The sequence below is a fragment of the Erythrolamprus reginae genome, chromosome 1, assembly GCF_031021105.1.
Source record: "Erythrolamprus reginae isolate rEryReg1 chromosome 1, rEryReg1.hap1, whole genome shotgun sequence".
Classification (NCBI taxonomy): domain Eukaryota; kingdom Metazoa; phylum Chordata; class Lepidosauria; order Squamata; family Dipsadidae; genus Erythrolamprus; species Erythrolamprus reginae.
The window spans coordinates 243,768,197-243,781,176 of record NC_091950.1 but is presented as its reverse complement, the minus strand read 5'-3'; the positions used below and the strand labels follow the sequence as shown (position 1 = coordinate 243,781,176).

The 12,980-nt window shown below is 37.4% G+C and overlaps 1 protein-coding gene across 1 annotated transcript; it reads left to right on the top strand.

Annotated features, from left to right (window-relative positions):
* The first annotated feature begins 1,729 nt into the window (after positions 1 to 1,729).
* Positions 1,730 to 12,054, top strand: CRLS1 (cardiolipin synthase 1). The gene is given in 6 exon segments (XM_070761109.1): positions 1,730 to 1,888; positions 2,131 to 2,260; positions 4,117 to 4,202; positions 6,014 to 6,082; positions 8,684 to 8,775; positions 9,887 to 12,054. Coding segments are annotated over 6 exon segments (624 nt in total). The 3' UTR covers positions 9,975 to 12,054.
* Positions 12,055 to 12,980: the final 926 nt, after the last annotated feature.

The window sequence follows — 12,980 nt, the reverse complement described above, 5'->3', positions numbered from 1 at the left end:
TTGCTTTTGGATTTTACCAATTTAGACTGATAGATCCATATAGAAATGACTAGTTTATATAATTAAAAAAGTTGTGATTTTATGTTAATGACACACACACACACACACACACTTGAAAGTTCAAAAACAAAGTTCTTTATCACAAAATTCAAAAGAAACAAAGCACCCTTTTAATATTGCAAAGAGCACTCGTCCCAAAACAACCTTGTAGGCTGTACAATCCCCTTAATCAGTCCTTAAGTACTTAGCTAGCAGCTGTGAAGGAACGTCACAGCCCTCCTTCTTCCACAAAGTGAAACACACACACTTTGCTCTGCTTTGGTTTCAAAGTCGTGAAAAATCAACAAACAAAGTCTGGAAACAGCAAGGCACGGTCCTGAAGAAACAACGATCAGATAATCTTCCACAATGGCCAAACCAGCACGCTGCTATTTATATCAGCAGCTCTAATTACTGGAGCCCCACCCAAACACAGGTGGCCTCTCTTATCTCCTGTAATATTTCCTCAATTGGTCTCTTCTATGCATAATTCTGCGCCTGCGTGGGTCTAACACTTCCTCATTCGAATCGACCGAAGATAATGGAGATTGGCTTCCTGGGCTGTGTGCCAAGCCCCCCTCTTCCAAGTCACCCCCACCTTCTTCGTCCGAGGAAACTGCACTACCTGACTCTGTCGGCAATAAAACAGGCCTATGACATGTTGATGTTTCCCCTGCTTCCACCTCCACATTCCTCGGGGCTGGAGCTGGGCCAGAGCCAACCACAACATCTACAGTATCATAAACTCAGAATTGATGTGGTTGGGGAAAACATGGTCTCTAGGCAGTATGTTAAAGCTGAAGGTTAGGAAATCAAGATCCTTTTAGACTGACAACAAGAAAAAAATCTCAGTGAATAGACATGAGAAGTAGGCATAACCATCCTAAAGGGAAATCTATGTGCTGTTTTGTTCTGAACATTTGAGAATTTCAGAGGAGTTGATAATCTGTGCACTGTAGCTATATCCTTTTATTAATCTGAAAATCAATCCATTTGCTGTTTAGTAGAAGAATTTATAGCTTGCCCTTTGATGTAAGAATCTCCAAATAGATTTGCAACAATGCAAAAACAAATCAACCTTTTCATTTGGTCAATGTCAAGGCCCATTTTTGTTTCTTATAGAGTTCAAAGTGTAGGAATTTGTGTTTTCTTCTGGCAATGATGGGGAAGTGAGTCCCCCACAGCTCTTGAGTAGGAGAGATGGGAATCACTCAGGGATGAAATGCAGCACATTTTGATATTATGGAGGTTCTGGAGAACTGGTAGTGGGAATTTTGAGTAGTTTGGACAACTGGCAAATACCACCTCTGGCTGGCCCCAGAGTGGGGTGGGAATAGAGATTTCACAATATCCTTCCCCTAGGAGTGGGGAGGGAATGGAGATTTTGCAGTATCCTTCCCCTGCCATGCCCACCAAGCCACGCCCACAGAACCAGTAGGGGAAAGCATACAAATCTAAATAATAATAATAATAATAATAATTTGAATTTCACCCCTGGGACTACTGTGTACGAGAACTGAGCCTTTTAAAAAGGTTTTTCTTGGTAGTTAAGGAAATTCTTAGAAAGATACATACATTCCAATGCAGCAATTAGACATATTAAACATGCAAAGTTTACCTGTTATCTTCCATAATATCAAAATACATTAAATTCAGATTATTAATATTTGTTTCATAATAATTTTTGTCCATGCTTTTTTTTTTGCTCTAGTATGAAAACCCTTGGACTGTCCCTAATCTACTTTCATTGGCAAGGATTGGTTTGGCACCTATTTTGGGCTATTTGATTATTGCAGAAGATTTTAATATAGCACTGGGTGTGTTTGCCCTGGCTGGAATAACAGATCTGGTAAGTCCTTTATGTATGTATTTTGCAATATTGTATGGAAATGAGACTTTTTTCCCCTTTAAAAGTGAGCTCAATAATATTTTCTAATTCGAATCCTTAGTGCTTGAATATGATTTTATAATTAGCTAGTGCTATTTATATTTTCAGCTGCTCTTGGAGAAAAAAAGGATGGGATATAAATTTGACAGAAATGTAAATGTTTGTTTTCTTTCCCGTACTATTTGTCTGACTTGCCTTTTCAGTTGGATGGCTTTATTGCACGAAACTGGCCCAACCAGAAATCTGCATTGGGAAGTGCCTTGGACCCTCTGGCTGATAAAATCCTTATCAGTATCCTATATATTAGCCTGACATGTGCAAATCTTATTCCAGGTAAGCAAAGAAGCTTTTAAAGCAGTCTTCCTGTTGAATGATCCAAAAATAATGACTTGTTAAATATTAGAAGCAAATCTCTTTCAGTTTATTGCCACAATTCAGTACCTCGGTATGTTGATACCATAGTTATAGTATTCAGCCTTCATATAACAGTGTAAACAAATCCAATGGGAAAAAATGCAATACACAGGGTATACCAAAAATCAGGCCTCATGAGCCGATTTTATTAATTTTGTTTTTGAGACAAAATATTACCATATTTAGGGATGCTCAAAAACCATTTGTAGAATGAGTAAGAAAGGGTTTGAACAGAAACTGCATTCAGTTTGAACATTTCATGTAATATACAGGTGAAACTCGAAAAATTAGAATATTGTGCAAAAGTTCATTTTTTTCGGTAATGCAACTTAAAAGGTGAAACTATGGGAGAGACTCATTACATGCAAAGCAAGATAATTCAAGCATGGTTTGTCATAATTGGGATGATTATGGGGTACAGCTCATGAAAACCCCAAATCCCCCATCTCAAAACATTAGAATATTACATGTGATCAGTAATAAAAGAATTGTACATAGAACAATGTCAGACTTCTGACAACTATAAGCATGCATATGTACTCAGTACTTGACTTGGGCCCTTTTTGCAGCAATTACTGCCTCAATGTGGCATGGCATGGAAGCTGTCAGCCTATGGAACTGCTGAAGTGTTATGGAAGATCAGGATGCTTCAGTAGTGGCCTTCAGCTCTTCTGCATTGTTCAGTCTCATGTCTCTCATCTTTCCCTGAGATAAGAAAAGCCATGCTGCATTAAGGCAGTAATTGCTGCAAAAGGGGCCCAAACCAAGTACTGAGTATATATGCATGCTTATTGCATTTAATATTCTAATTTTCTGACATTGTAGATTTGGGGTTTTCATGAACTGTACACCATAATCATCACAATTATGACAAATCATGGTTTGAACTATCTTGCCTTGCATGTAATGAGTCTCTCTCATATATTAGCTTCACCTTTTAAGTTGCATTACTGAAATACATGAACTTTTGCACAATATTATAATTTTTTGAGTTTCTTCTGTATACTGTATAGTTAATTAACTAAAATCTTATTTTTTATATATCCTATATGTCCACGTTCTTCATTGAGCTAAATTTCCTGATTTCATTTTATTAACTAAAATAAATTACTGAACCTTTATAACACAGTAATTCAAAAGTGATGGTTGATACAGTCAGAAGAGACTGTAGAACTTGCATCAGCCTTACATTGCAATTTATTGTGCACTATATAATCTCCATTGAAAGAAGATTATGGTTAGAAAAACAATATATAGCAAATAGTAACAGATCCTATATGTTTTATTCCCTTTTACCCAGATTGAGGTTATTCCCTTCTAGGGATAAAGAGGCAGCTAAATGCTCTAGGTGTATGTGGCTTTTGTCCAGGCCAGAAACTAAATGCATTGTTCAGTTATAGCAACTACTGTAATTCACCTCTGTTGTGTTTGTGGTAATGAGTATGTAAACAATATAATTAAATAACAGTGATTTAGACCAATTAGTCTTTTGCAGCAATCCATAGAGACATGCTGTGAATTAGAATTATTTTTATGTACTCTCAATATGACAATATCTGGTTGAGGAACCAGATTAGAAATCACTAGACCATGAATTAAAGTCTCATCTTAGGCACAAAGCCACCTGGGCAATCTTTGGCCACTTGCTCTTAGCCCTAGAAAGAACGTAATGGCAATCTATTTCTGAAAGTGATACCAAGAAACGTACATGGACTACAAGAGTCAGGAGTGAAATTTATAAATATTTAAAAAGACTTTCCTTATTTGCTTTTCAGTACCTCTTACATCAATGATAATTCTACGGGACATTACATTAATTGCTGCTGTTTTCTATGTTCGATACAAAACTCTCCCTCCACCGGTAAGTATCCTGCCATGTGTTAATATGTGTTTGATGGGAAACCAAAGCAGTCATAGAATAAACAGTATGTATAAAGCTTGTTCCCAAAAGAAGGCTTGCTAAAATAGGAATCAGACCTTTTTCCCCCCCTTCACAGACAATAATAGCAACCATGTCTTTCTGTCACAAAGAATTAGGGAGTGAAAGGGATTCCCTTCCTTCCTTATTAGGTCTGTCTGTCTGTCTCTCTCTCTCTCTTGCTTTTTGTATTTCGGTCCAAGACAGAACTTTCTTTGAATGCTTCCAGAGGGCAACCTTCCCTTATCTTCTGTCTTTCAGATAGAATTGTGACTCCCCAAATTCTCCTTGAGCCAGAAGTCTTGAACTGTGTGTGCTAATTTATTTATAACATTTTCCCAGCTTTCCACTTGAGTGTTTACATAATTATAAAAATACTCTCTCCAACCTTTCAGTAACCATAATCTTATTTACTTACTTATTTTATTTGTTTGTTTGTTTGTTCATTTATTTAGTCAAGTACATATTTGTAATATACATAGATATAACATTGTTTATATACATAAGATGGGTTCTGATAAGAGGGAAAAATTGGACAGCGACAGTAGGCACGTTTTGCGCTTATGCACCATCAGCATTATGCATCCACCAGAATATTCTTTGATTCTCCACTGTTTCTTCATTGTTATATCTTGCTTTGCTATACTTGTTAAATGACTCCAAGTTTCCTATTCATTTTCAAACTCTTGTTCAAGCTTCAAAATTGCCAGCTTGTCTACGCTTACGTCACCTTTTCACCCTGTCTTCCTGTGACCTTGGCCAACATCTCACTCTCAGCTGCAGAAGAGTCTCCTCCTTTTCCATTGAAGTGACATTATTTCTATTCCTGTTCCTAAACTTTCCACTCAAAATGTTTCTTTGACCTCCTCCCTCGCTTCCATGTTGTTCCTCAAAAGAACCTTTCTAAGAGCTGAAAGTACTTGTATATTCCAGCTCTCCTACTGAATTGAACCAAAATATTATTGAAATGATCACAGATCTCCTTCTGTAGGATCCCATGTCTGTTCCATGGTTTTTTAAATCCCATTTTGTCTCCTTAATTTAATTTCTTGTAAGACATCTTCCCTCTAAAGCAGATGTAGACAGTCTAAACCTGAAGCATAGGCAGCCTTCTATAACACTCAAGGATCGCACCATCCAAATTCAATGGCATAACATATCATAATTTTTCCTGTTTATTTTGTTGCTGGAATAAAGAGCAGAGACTCTACTAAGTTCTGTTGGATTCATGTGTTCCTTTTGTACTTTAAAATTGGGTGTAGTGGTGAAGGTGCTGGCCTAAAAACCAAAAGGCTGAATTTTAATCCCATCATAGACAGGGGAGACTTTCAGTCTCGCTCAGAAAAACCCACCTCACAGGGTTATTCTGGTGGGGAAAGTAGGGTGAGGAAGGAGTATTAGGTATTTTGACCATCTTTATATATTTATAAAAGAAATTAATATTAAAAATATTTAAAAATTGAACACAGAGTTTCCTAAAACAGGTTAAATATTAGAGCCGTTGTTAATTCTGACTACCTTACCTGAAGCTGTGAAAACCCCATCCTTTTTTATACTTTGATTGCCTAATAGAGTAAGTTAGATATATGCATGAAGAATTGTGCTGTTAAACATAAGCATACAGATGTAGAATAAATATGCTGTGCTGCTACAAAAAACATCAACTCAATTTTATCAGTTCATAAATTTAGCAAAAGCTTTGTTTTCGCCACATTTATTAAAAGCAAGATTATTATTTTTGTTGTTTCTCACAGAAGACATTAAGTAGATATTTCAATCCATGTTATGTCACTGCTCAGTTAAAGCCAACATTCATCAGCAAGGTAAGAAGAACAGTATGGAATGTTTGTGTGTGTGTGTTTGCTTTTAATAATGGGTTTTTTAGTGTTTTTAAAATTATTAGATTTGTTCTTACATTGTTCTTGTTATTGTTGTGAGCCGCCCCGAGTCTACGGAGAGGGGCGGCATACAAATCTAATAAATAAATAAATAAATAAATAAATAAATAAAGTAAGTAAGTAAGTAAGTAAGTAAGTAAGTAAGTAAGTAAGTAAGTAAGTAAGTAAGTAAGTAAGTAAGTGTGTCATGCTGTGTCCCTTTGGCAAACTGAATCTGGGTGGTTTTCACCTAATAACTGTGGGATTTGCTTAACAGTGGCAGCCAAGATTGCCAAAACTACCGTTGTTAGGTCGTACATTCACATGACATTTCACTTACTGAGAGCTTTGCTAGCAATGGATTGCTAGTCCCAATTAAGATTCTTAAAGTGAGGATTACCTTCAATCTACTGCTGCAGACAGATATGGAGGACAGGGAATGTAAATGAGAACAATAAAGAAATAGAATAGAATAGAATAGAATAATTTATTGGCCAAGTGTGATTGGACACACAAGGAATTTGTCTTGGTGCATATGCTCTCAGTGTACATAAAATAAAAAGATACATTTGTACAACACTTGTTGATTGTCATGGGGGTCAAATAAGCAATGAAGAAACAATCAATATTAATAAAAATCTTAGGATACAAGCAACAAGTTACAGTCACCCAGTCCTAAGTGGGAGGAAAAGGATGATAGGAATGATGAGAAAAAACTAGTAGAAATGGAAGTGCAGACTTAGTAAAAAGTTTGACAGTGTTGAGGGAATTATTTGTTTAGTAGAGTGATGGCGTTTGGGAAAAAACTGTTCTTGTGTCTAGTTGTCTTGGTGTGCAGTGCTCTGTAGCGATGTTTTGAGGGTAGGAGTTGAAACAGCTTATGTCCAGGATGTGAGGGGTCAGTAAATAGATGACATCCATAATGAGAGAAAATGTTGAAGTTCTTTGTTTACTGTGGCAGAATGATGCCCGAATGGTAAAACAAATACAGTAATACCTCATGATACGAACTTAATTGGTGCAAGGAGGAGGTTCGTAAGACGAAAGGTTCGTAAGACGAAACATTGTTTCCCATAGGAAACAATGTAAAGTCAATTAATCCGTGCAACCAAAAAACCCCCCGCAAAAAAACGGCTTTCGGCGACTGCTGGGAAGCCGCGTGGCTGTTTTAAAAGGTGACAGCCAGCCTGGGGGGCTTCCCAGCACCCCCCGAACCCGGGTTCGGGGTTCGGGGGGGTGCTGGGAAGCACCCCAGGCCGGCTGTCACCTTTTAAAACAGCCGCGCGGCTTCCCAGCTGTCTCCCGAAGCCGAATGTCAAAGCCGAACTTCCGCGTTCGGCTTCAGGAGACAGCTGGGAAGCCGCACGGCTGTTTTAAAAGGTCGCAGCCGGCCTGGGGGGGCTTCCCAGCCCCCCCGAACCCAGGTTCGGGGTTCGGGGGGGTGCTGGGAAGCCCCCCAGGCCGGCTGCGACCTTTTAAAACAGCCGCACGGCTTCCCAGCTGTCTCCTGAAGCTGAACGCCAAAGCCGAACTTCCGCGTTCGGCTTCGGGAGACAGCTGGGAAGCCGCGCGGCTGTTTTAAAAGGTGACAGCCGGGCTGGGGGGCTTCCCAGCAACCTCCCGAAACGAACCCGGGGTTCAGAAAAATTTTGCCTCTTCTTACGAACTTTGTTCGAGTTACGAACCGGCGTTCGGGAGGCTTCTGGGAAGCCCCGCCGCCCGGCTGTCACCTTTTAAAACAGCCGCGCGGCTTCCCAGCAGTCTCCGAACGCCGGTTCGTAACTCGAAAAAAGTTCGTAAGAAGAGGCAAAATTTTTCTGAACCCCGGGTTCGTATCACGAGTTCGTAAGATGAGGGGTTCGTATCTTGAGGTACCACTGTATATAAAGGACGAGTGAATGGGCAAAGAGAAAGGAGAAGACAAAGTTATGGGCGGAATAAGTTGATGGGGGGGATCCTCAGAAAGGAAGGAAAGCCAATCAGAAAGATGAATGCTGTTGGTGTAAATTAGATAAAGCTGTATTTTCTTTCCTGTATTATAGGTGAAACTCAAAAAATTAGAACATCATGCAAAAATTCGTTTATTTCAGTAATGCAACTTAAAAAGTGAAACTTATATATGAGAGAGACTCTTGACATACAAAGCAAGATAGTTCAAGCCATAATTTGTCATAATGGTCATAGCCATCAAATCACAACTTAAACTATCTTGCTTTGCATATAATAGTCTCTCATATTACATTTCACCTTTTAAGTTGCATTACTGAAATAAATGAATTTTTGCACAATATTTTAATTTTTTGAGTTTCCCCTGTATATCTTAAATATATTTGGTTTACTATTCCATTCTCCATTTCTGTGACTTACATTAAATTGTTTACACTGAAAGGGAAGAGCATCATGGGCATGTACTGTATACATAGTACTTTTTCTGTGAAAATGCAGTATGAGCCGCCCTGAGATTTCGGAGAAGGGCGGCATGCAAGTCTAATAAATAATAATAATAATAATAATAGTGACCTTAATTTTAATCTAATCTATTACCAGGTGAACACCGTAGTACAGCTCATCTTAGTAGCAGCTTCTTTAGCTGCTCCAGTTTTCAATTATGTCGATAGTGTGTGTCTTCAGACTTTATGGTATGTAACATTATAATTTGTATTATACTATTAGTAAGGGGGGAAACAGGCAATGTAAGGAGTATAATGAAAGCTCAGGCAATTTTATTGATTGCATGCTGTTCGATACAGTCTAGTTTTGTGAGTTGGTACATGAAAGCAAGAACATAAAATAAAGATAGGAGCAAGTACAACGATGGGCCATCTAAAAAACAGCTTGGCTAATGCTTTAACATGATGGCTAATGCTTTAACTATTCCCATGTTAGTATTGAGTCTAGGTTTATTGGATTCAGAGGTGATCTATTCCAAGTTCCAGTTCAGTCAGATCCACATGCGTGTGCATGCACACACAAACACACACAAACACACACACACACAAACACACACCTCTTCCTGCCTTGTGAATCAGCCAGGGTAAGTATAGGTTCAGTTTGTTAGTGACAAAACCCCATACACTGATACACATATCCCAATTTTTAAAATTTCACAAATAATAAATGTCATAAAGCTCAGTAGATTCTTTAGTCAGTTTAACACAGCAAATGTGGAAATACATAATTTTTGCTCAACAATTTTAGAGTCAAATTAGATGGCTCAAAAACTAAAAGATAAACAGAATTGCATCTGCAAGGTATTTTTTTCTAAGGTTGATTTAGATTAAAAAATGTCAGTATTTATGGGGTTGTAATCCTAGCAACATAAAAACTCATTGCATTATGTTCTTACAGAAAGAGTTTGTTTGATTTAAGGCAGAACTCACATTGCCTTGGCATTCATCTACCATATGGTGTGATATGTTGATTTTTTTTCTTTTAAATCGCTTAGGTAGGATTTCTTTGGAACTTCTAGGCATTTTACATGGTCCAGCCTCATAGTTCTGATTTCAATCGTTGTAGCAAAAACAGTTCCACTTCAAGTAGGATTCTTCCTGGCTTAATTAGTTTTTTAAAAATTGTGTTGCAGTGTTTTTTAGACTGGGCCTTCTCTCTTTCTCTCCCTCTCCCTCTCTCTCTCCCCCTCTCCCTCCCCCTCCCTCTCTCTCTCTCCCTCCCATTCTCTCTCTCCCTCCCTCCCATTCTCTCTCTCTCTCTTTCCCCTTGGAAACTAAAATAATCATTTTCTCTCTGAAGGTGCATCACAGCTTTCACAACAACTGCATCTGCATACAGTTACTATCATTATGGTCGAAAAACAGTTCAAGTGCTAAATGACAAATGACGTTTTGCAGAGTGACTGCTCTCCTCTCATTCAGGTCGTAGGGAGTTTATGGGGAGACTCTGAACGGTACCTTTGCCTCAGTGAAACTATGCCTTTACGATGTTAAAATGAAGTTTTGATCATGTAAATAAGCAGAATTTTCAGTGTATTATTTCAATCTATAAACAAATAAAGATTATAATTTTTTACTGTACTGAACTTACACATGTATAAACATAATTGTCTGATATTATTTGTTGATTGCTATCCAGAAATTTGCACTTGGTGTGGGTCACTGTGCTGTTTTCTTTGGTGTATCTCAAATGAAACAGTTATATGAAATATGAAATAATTGATACAAACAGAATTTAGTTGAGTTTTACTGTACTTAAAATCCGGTATAATTGATGGTGCAGCCTATTACTACAATAGATAAATAGATGTAATAGAGCAGGCAGTAAATTCTACAGAATGTAGATACATTATGATCTTTATAACACTTCATACACTTGTCTTCTGGTTTAAATATTATGGTTGCAATAGCCCTTTAAGGTAAAACTTGGGTCACTTCTTTCTTAATCTAATATTGGGGCATACTCTATTTAGGAGAGAGATGCTTTAACTGTTCCAGTGATGTGCTAACATAGTTTTGTTAGACTGTTTTGAAAGATGACCAATAAATAAAATAAATATACTAGCACGCAGATGCAAAATAGAGAATCAAAATAGTTGATTTTCCAAGGCAGCTTTGTAAGGGGCTGAGATAAAAATGTTCTCTGAATAGGGCCCACAGAATAATTGATGCTGAAAGGCAAAGCTTATGTGACAAACTTAGCAATCAGATGTCCTATGAAACATAAATTGATTGTGGTTTCTTAGTTTTGCTTGTACAGTAAACCTTGAGATTGGCCTGGCCTATTTTACAGGCTTTTCATAAGGGATATAACAAATTGAGTGCATCTATCATTTTGTAAAGATTTTCATAAGGAGAATTCTCCTAATAGGAGAAATTGGCCTAGGTATGTGCAATCTTTTGTCTCAATTCATCAAACTATTTCAAGACTGCAGCAAAGGTGAAAGATTGATACAATCTGAAGAGCAACCAGTCCATTTTAAGACTACAGCAACTTTTCTAATGCATTATTTGTCAGTGGTAGGGAAATATTATGGCTTTGAATAAATTTATATTTCAGATTTCTTTGGAACAGTTTTATTAAGTACTAATATTTCTCATTGGTCCAGTAAGCAGGTATCATTATCGGACAGCTACCTTTTGCCATAATACCAGGCAGCTAAGGAAGTGGGTATTAAAAGTAAAACAAGTAAGGTCCTTCTTTGATCCTGCTGACATGAATAAGATGTTGAGGTTTCTGTGAGAAAAAGTTTGCAAATCTGCATGTTAATGATTAAGAGTTGCAAATATCAAATGTGATATTTGTTAAAGCATAGGAAGTTGGGGACAAAAGTCTTAACCTATTGTATATGTAAAACTAATATTTTCCCCATTTGATTAAGTACAGGAAACAAAACAAAGGATAACAGTTATGTATATTTAGTTCCAGTTTCCACAATAGCAGAATTTAGGCTATTTTTTTTAATGACCTGTAAGAGATGTTACAGAATTGAATCAGGCACACTTAAGTACAAACAAATAATGTTTCATTCTTACCTAAATATAAAAATACTTGCTAAACTGAAAATAAGTATGAAAATATTGCATTATTAAAAAGCTCAGTAGAAATGGTTTCATTTCAGAAATGAAGGGAGAGAGTTGAAATGGTTGGGATATTCTATGCATTATGGGATATTTTTAAAATATGTTTTATATATCTAAATTTTATAATGTTTGTATGCTGAAAATATTTTTCATAGTTTATACAAAATCAGGCTGCTGCAATCTGATGGTATTGCAGTATATAATGTTTTCCCTCTATGTCATCAAGACAAAATAGGCGATATACTACACAACCTCAGAATATATTCTTTCAACCAGATAAGCATAAATGTTGCCAATGCCATAATGCAAGTTTGAAAATGAACGGTATGCATGTTTGTCTGCAGTCATTGCCTTTGCACTTTCAAAATAAATCCTTTAAATGACTACGCTGCGTCTAAATTGTGTTGCGTGAACTCTTTTCAACCATGACAGCGGCTGGTGCTGCCCTAGTGTCCTTCACATTTTCAAAATCAGGATGTGAAAAGTTTAGATAGGTTGTTGAGTGATGTACAATGACCACATCACAGGAAGTCCATATCAAGAGTCTTTAAGCTGATAATAGGATATTAATGTTTAAGGCTGTAAATGGTCAGAGAAGGAGATACATTAATTATCCCATGCCTGGCGACATAGATAGGTCTTTAAGGTCTTACGGAAGGTGAGGGGAGGGGAGGAGAGGCCATTTCTAATGTGGTTTACTTTTCAAAGAGATATCCTTGTCCTGTGCATTTAAAGCCAGCTTGTTTAGCCCGGCCCAATTTTAAACATTTCTTGTATTTCTCATGCATATTTTACTGGCACGAAATTTAACAGTTAAATTCAATTTAATTGGCAATAAATCTATTTCGTCTTTACCTTGGTTCCCAGACCTTTTAGGGATATAGTCCTTGGCATTCCATAAGTGGCACTTGATCAGGAGAAAATTATACAACCAGATTTAAAATATAGGTAGTCCTCGACTGACAACCACTCATTTAGTGACCATTCAGTTACAATGGCACTGAAAAAAGTGACATGACCATTTTTTCAGAGTTTGAAGCAGCCCCATGATCATGTGGTCAACATTCAGTTGCTTGACAACTGGTTCATACTTAGGACTATTGCTGCGTCCCATGGTCACGTGATTCCCTTTTGCCACCTCCTTACAAGCAAAGTCAATGGGGAAGCCAGATTCACTTAACAACCAGGTTACTAATTTATCAACTGCAGGCAATTGACTTAGCAACAAGAAAGGTTGTAAAATGGGGCAAAACTCACTTAACAAATGTCTCACTTAGCAACGTAAATTTTGGGCTCAGTTGTAAATTGAG